This window comes from Chrysochloris asiatica, unplaced genomic scaffold (genome assembly GCF_000296735.1).
Source record: "Chrysochloris asiatica unplaced genomic scaffold, ChrAsi1.0 scaffold00107, whole genome shotgun sequence".
NCBI lineage: Eukaryota > Metazoa > Chordata > Mammalia > Afrosoricida > Chrysochloridae > Chrysochloris > Chrysochloris asiatica.
The window spans coordinates 6,689,823-6,696,977 of NW_006408625.1; the positions used below are offsets into that span (position 1 = coordinate 6,689,823).

At 43.4% G+C, this 7,155-nt stretch overlaps 1 protein-coding gene across 1 annotated transcript in view; it reads left to right on the forward strand.

The window, feature by feature from the left end:
- Nucleotides 1-4,953, forward strand: part of LOC102817150 (spermatogenesis-associated protein 31-like) — a 20,663-nt gene extending 15,710 nt beyond the window's left edge. Inside the window, exons 2-4 of the mRNA XM_006867673.1 lie at nt 1,964-2,024; nt 2,478-2,664; nt 3,121-4,953. Of these exons, the coding sequence (XP_006867735.1) occupies nt 1,964-2,024; nt 2,478-2,664; nt 3,121-4,953 (2,081 nt within the window). The remainder of the gene's footprint in view (nt 1-1,963; nt 2,025-2,477; nt 2,665-3,120) is intronic.
- The last annotated feature ends 2,202 nt before the right edge of the window (nt 4,954-7,155 follow it).

Below are 7,155 nucleotides of genomic sequence, written 5' to 3' on the forward strand. Positions count from 1 at the left end.
ATGAAACAAGTTATATGAATTGTTGAATGTGAAACTGATGATGTGCCCTGTAAACTTTCACTCAATCCACAATAAAAACCTTAAATTAAAAAAACAAAACAAAACTTATGTAGGGAAAACTGGAGTTGGGAAAAGGAAAATCTGAGTGTAAAACTCTCTGTAAAATAGCGAACTTTCCTGGAAAAACTTCAAAATTATAATAGCTCTGAAGTTGGTGGAGCTCTAGCCTAAATGGGGCCAGGTAATATCTGGGCTATCGATGTAATGAATTGAAAATTGCCGTGAATGTTAACTACGACAGGATGAGAAGGTGGAGTTGGAAGTTACAAAAAGTTTGACCTACAAGGCCCCAAAGGGGGAAGTATATGCTGAGCTATGCGTCTACCTCCTCTTGTTGTCCTGTCCCCTCCCCCACCCTTAGGATGTTTTTGTGATGAGCCAGAGCTCTATGATGCTGGCCTGGATTTATATATATAGGCCAGTGAGTGCTCATTGGGCTCAGTTGCCTGAGAGCAACACTTCAGATAATGGAGAGTTACTTCCTTTCTCTGAATAGTATTAGTACTCCATTGCTGAGTACCAGCTGCACTTCATGGACCATTAATATCATCTTTGCCATTCTATGTGGAGTGCTGCTGTTCTTCCTGTTACTTCCTTTCTACTTGGTATATACATCCTTACCTAAGAAAAATATCAACAACAAGAAGGTAAGGAGATCTTGAGCCAGACTCAACAGAAATTGATTCATTTTTTCTATTTCAATTTCCTTTTTCTAAATTAAGTAGAAAAATTCCTGAGATGGCAAATCAGGAAAGAATAGAACTTCAACCTTCTAGGAAGAAGTGGGCAGGGCAAGGGCTAGAGTAGGCAACATATTTCTAGCGGAAGATTTTAGAGTATCTGTCTTTCTAGTAGCCGTACAAATTCCCACAGTGGCTGAGGACTTGATTACTAATAGTTTGGGATAGCTGTGGGAAGAAGGGAGGGTTTTGCACTGGTTCACTGGCTTATCTTCCTATGGCAGGAGGTCTCTGGACAAAGTCCTCCATTTGTATCTGGGCTAATCTGGAAAGTGATGCTGAGTGCCTGAGAGCCTCTCATTCAGGGAGTGGAGTGGAGCTCTGGCCTCCAGAAGCCAAATCTTATCGGACAGCATACAGGGGCATCTGTAGTTCTGAGAGTCTGTGCCCTTCTTGAGATTAAAGAAATCCATGCTAGATCTTAATATGAAAATCTCCATTGAGTTTTTTAAAGAAGAGCAAAATGATTTTATCCACAGTAAAAATGAATAAAAGACAAAAACAAAATTCCATTAACTAAATGTAGAAAGTTATTTTATTCATAAATATCATATGCCTGAAATTTGTCCAAATGAACAGAGAGAAAATTGGGTCCCGATCCCCCATTTTCTTTTATCACAGCCTCGAGTGGAGAAAAGGAGTAGTAGCAGAAAGAGGCACAAAAATGAATCTTTAAAAGGTAAGCTTCTGCTCACTCAATTGAGCTCCCAAACATTAATCCTAACTTTTCTGAGTGTTAGTCTCCTTTCAGGAAGACTCTTGGGAGGGAATCAGAGCCCAGATACTTAGATTCTGTGCTGAGCCTTCTATGGAATGAAACCATGATGGGCAGCACAGTGATGTTGCCAATTAGGTTGAGCTGTGGCATGTAATGAATAGATAACTAGTGGATTGGAGGTAGAATATTCAGGTCCAATTATTTGCCAAGGCTCAGATTCCTCAGTGACATTATCACCAAGGATAGTGAGCGTGGGAGTGCTTTGTAACTGTTGTCAGTTACACCTCACATGTGTGAACCTTGCCATGAAGGTCAGCAACCATGTCACTTTGGGATCTCAGCGTCTTATCTTCCAAATGCATCCCCTAAGGGATATTCCACTCAGTTTCCTGTATTGTCCCTTGGCCCTGACTTTCACCACTTAACCCATCCGTCTGATTTCTAGGTTGCAATAGCTTTTTAAAAGAACTGCTTGAGGTTAAGTTCTTGATTGCTCTTCTGGAAAGGTAAGTCAACTTTCACCTCTCTCCCGTGTCCATTTTCCTCCAAAGTTTTCTAGTGATCCTAGGGCCCCAGGGCAGCTAGGGCTCCTGTGGAGGGTATGGAGGATAGCTGAGGGGAGCGATTGTGAAGGAAGCCCTTAGAGGAGGGGGAGAGTAGCATTGTGAAGTCAGAGGTGGTGTAGGTAGGGATGACTTGGGCCTTGGCAAGGAGAGGGGCCTTGGAGACCTAGGACCCCACCACTGCAGGACCTGCCTGACCCTTCATTCAGGCTGTTTGCTCCTGGTTACAACTTGGTCTCTCTTCCCCAGCTACCTGGAACTGTCTCCTAACAAGCATAGGCTTCACTGCAGGAAATGTTGGCTGAGTAAAAAACCACCTGATAAAGACCATCCTGGGAAGCATTCAAAGCCAGAGGGAAGTGCTACTTTAATTGTGCCCCCTACCTCTGCTGTCAGAGTTCCTCAAACCCAGTCATCTCGCCATGGAGCCTCCCCCATTTCAGAAAAACTTCCAAAGGATTCATCTGAGTGCAAGATAAAGGACTGTTCTAGGTGGCTGACAGAGGACTCAGCTTCACGGAAGATTGTCCCTGAGAATTCATCAGGAAACTCACGTTCATACTATTCTGTCTCTTATAAACCAGTAACAACAGGCCTTGATTGCTCAGGACATGCCAGTCCAGCCCCTTCTTGTTTGATGACTTCCAAGGCCTTGCTCTTTCCCTCCTCTGGTAAACACCAGGAATCCCAGCAACACCATGCTTCCCACCACCCATCAAAGGCCTCTTTCTGGAGTGGTCAAACAACGAGGAAGACAGTCATTAGGGGGTCCTTTTTCCTTAAGCCTGAAGTCCTGAAGTTTTTAGAAGCAGAAATCTCAAAGAAAGTGGAAGTGAAAAATTTTAAAGAAAAGAAAAAGGATGAATATTTAAAAAAACAAAAGTACTTAGACTATCACCTGAATTCTTTGGGGATTTTAAAATCATTTAGTAATGAGCAGACCGCTACAGAGCCTCAACCCTTCTGGAGCAAACCAGTGCAGCTGCCCAGACTTCAGCACCTTATATATTTCAAAACTTTGCCCCGTCATTTACACCAGAAATGTAATCAGCTCTTCTATGGCCTTCCTTCTCTGCACAGTGAGTCCCTGAAGACCACTGCCTGGGTCTCTAGGAGCTCTTACACATCACCATCTCCCCCTATTTTATTCAACAGAATATCTAATGGCTGTCCAGTCCAAGTATCCCCACTGTTATCTCCACCCCAGCCCTTGTCCCACACTGAGCCCCAGCCCCGACGATTTATTCTAACCACGCCCCAAACCCAGATCTTCCCTCTGTCTCCAGTCCTCACCCAGGCCCACCGCATATCCTCTTTGCCAATCCCACCACCACCTTCTACAAGCCAAATGGGGACTTATGGAATATCTTGTCCCATAGGCCAAAGTGAGGCACAATCTCTTGTAACTGAAATTCAACGTCCAGAACCATCCTTGTTGGGAAAGCAGCTGGAAAGTAAGAAGACTTTACCCTCTGTGATGAAAAGGTCTAAAGAAGCAGCTAGTCCTCTCAGCCCTGAACTTCCCCAGTACAACTGGGCCTCTGAGGTTCACAGACCAGACTCTATCCATCCTAGGCAGGATTCTAGCAGAACTGAGTTCCATAAACTTCTGAAACAACACTTTCAAAAGACATCCACTCAACACCAGGAGAGCCTGCCTAACATGATCCTAGAGACTCCAAAACTTACACAGCTTCAGGGAAAATTACCAGGACCATGTCAGGCAAAGGATCAACATGGGCCCTCATGGCCTTCTGTGTTTATAGGTGACAGCAGAACAGATGTAAAGAAGATGAGATCCTGTCACCAAGAAAGCTGTGATGTGAGGAACCCAGAGGATTTCCAGCTAGGGAAAGTTCTGGAAAATAGTCTGGGGGAAATCCCCAAACATAGTATGTCCCAGGGTTCAGAAACATGCCCAGTGAAAGTTCTGCAGACAAGAGCTGAGGCTGTGTTCCAAGGACAAAATCTCCAGGTAGGCTGTGGAGAGAAGGCAACATCAAATTGGTCATCACCCACCGATGAGAGAAAGCATTTTAGAAGGCCAGAAGCAAAAGAACATGAGAAAAGTTTGCCAGGACTGAGAACCACCCAAGAAAGTAGGATGAGCCACTTACCTATGAAGACTAGTGCCCAGAACAAGAGATCAGCAGAGTCCCTTGGCATCAAGCCCTCCCAGATCTCAACAGAGATACAATGTGCTCTTCCAGAAGTTCACATAAAGAAGACAAGTAAGTTTGTTCAAAGCATTTGCCCTAATCATAAAGAAAAAGAGTATGATGATCCTTTGCATAAAGGAAAGCCCACTTCAAACTCTGTGTACAACCATAAGCCAGCCAAAAGCAAGTCAATACTTATGGACAGCGGTGTTGCTGAGGCTCAGACACTTATGACAGCTGTCAGTCATATCTTAGTAGAGAAACTTGGGCTTCAAGAAAAATCTTGTGTCTCCAAATTAAATCAGACAAAAGAGAAAATGCCGGAAAGAATGAGCCTTGTTGGTGGGCACCCGTCCTCTCAAATATCTCACTCTTCCCCAGAACACAGAGGACAAACAAGTGACACAGTCTACAGAAACCATGTCAATCAGATGGCCAGAATCAGGCACAAAATGACCCATGAAGGGAATAGAAATCTCTACACAATGGTGGGATTCAACATTAGGGACCGTGAGCCTGTGTCCCCAACCAATCCTCACAAACAAGAGTCAATGATGGACTCAGGAGGCCCTCACCACTCAACCTTCTGCCATCAGAACCATTTTTCCTATAATCAACCAGAAAATGCTTCTCAGGCCTTTTCTTGTAGGAAAAGTTTTCCCATTCAAAGCAAATCTGTTTATCCTCATTTTAGTACATTCCCTATGTGCTAACTGCTCCTTTGAGCCAATATCTTGTTCCCTAATACAAATGCTGTTACTCAAAAGAGGTCTGTGGCTTTTGTCTGTAGCATGCTGGTGTGTAGGGGAGGAGTTGGTGTCTACTCTGAGTGCCCTTTGGCTTTTAGAAAGGATAAGGCATAGAGGGAGGTTGACATTGGTGCTACACACCCATCTCCACCCAGGGTCCTTAGTTAGAACCTTATTTTTTCGAAATACTGTCATCACAACTAAATAAAATCATTCAGGGCTTATAAATACAGTGAGGGGAGGGAGCTATGATGACTCCACTCTAGGATCTTGTCCTTGAACTTTATGGAGCTGCAAAGGAATGCATTGTCACGGAACGGACACAGTATGATTGGTGTGTATCTGGGAATTTCTTCTTTCCCTGAGGAAGGCTGAGGAGATTGGTACTACCGCTCCACTCTTAGCTTAGCCATTAAGAAATGTACACTCTTGCCCTGGCTGCATCATTTTCATACAAGGACAGAAATTCCACTTCTAGGACATTTGAGTATGGGGCTACCAGGGAGGCTGCTGGAGACCATGTACAAGCAACCTCTGAACCAAATGAATAAGTACATCCTCTTAGTGGCCCTGTACTTCTTCTATATATAACCACAAAGAAGGAGTAGACAGTCTGGGGGTGCATGGTGCAGAGGTGTGTGTGTGGTGACCACAGACTGTTGAGCACTGGAGAGCTAGGGTTTGGTGGAGGAGAAAAAGCAGTATCCTTTTTCCTCCTCTTCCAACAGGATGAGATTAAAGGGAAGGGAGCACTATCAAAAGGGAAAAGGTAACGTGCAATTTGCAGGTTTGAAATGAAACAATCTGTATAGATCTTCAAGTAACACTCAGGTAATTTCTCAACACTTTAGTGGGAACTGGAGTCAAGTATAAAAGAAAAAACTGTTGTCGAGTTGATTCATAATGACCCTTACAGGACACAGTGGTAGCGTAGTGGTTACGAATCGGGCTGCGAACCTTAAGGTCAGCGGTTCGAAACTACCAGCCGCTCCGCGGGAGAAAGATGAGGCTTTCTACTCCCGTAAGGATTTACACCCTCGGAAACCCTGTACAGGGTCGCTATGGGTCGGAACCGACTCTACGGCACTTAACAACAACAACAAGGACACAGTAGAACTGCTCCATAGGTTTCCAAGACTAATATTTACAGAAGCTTACTTCTTTTTTGAAGCTGTATGATAAGCACTCAACCACAAAGTCGATTTGAACTGCATGGCCAGCAGTTTAAACTCACCAACCACTCCTCAAAAGCCCTGAATAGGGTCACTATGTGTCGGAATTGACTTGACAGCATTTAACAACAACACTGCTCTATGGGAGTCCTGATGTGGCACTGTAAGATATGCACTCCACTACAAAGTCAGTTTGAACCACAAGGTTCATACTCACCAGCCACTTCTTGAAATCATATAAAGGGTCACTGAGCCGGAACATATTCTCTGTTTATGGTGACTAAGGTTCACATATTCAATTGGTTCATTGGAAACTGGTATACTATTTTCAATAAAGAAAAGCTATTGACCTTAAATTGATTTAATCTTTGTTTATCTGTTATAGTATGATGGGCTCCATTGGATTTTTTTTAGTGTAATTTTTTAAAAAGCAGATCACCAGAAATGTCTTCTGTGGTGTGATTTATGGATTCAAATAAACAACCTTTTGGTTAGTAGCCAAAAGCAAGCTGCAGGAGCTACCCAGGATCATTATCTAATACGATAATGAATAACCAAAGACCTCATTAACGAGGGTAAGCCAAAAAGTATTGCTACTAAGGTTTCAGTTCATTTTCCAAACAAAATCTGCTAAATATTTCTCTGCAATGAGTGATTGGCTGCACTGTTTTCAGATTTGTTGTTAAGTGCTTTTGAATCTGTTCTGACTCATGCTGATTCTGTATACGGTTCCCAAGAAGTGGCTGGTGAGCTTGAACCACTGACCTTGCAGTTCAAACCAGCCTTGCAGTCCAGTGCATTAACCCTCTGCACCAATCCAGGGTACCTTAAAAAAAAAAAATTGAATCAGTGGCTTCCACGGGACACTGTTGGACCAGTGAAAATCAAAAAAGATAGATTAACTCAGAGATTATGGGGACTGTTTGGGGGGATTTTTAAAGAAATAATCTTGATACATTTTCTCAAAGGACATGGATGGGATATCACAGGTGTT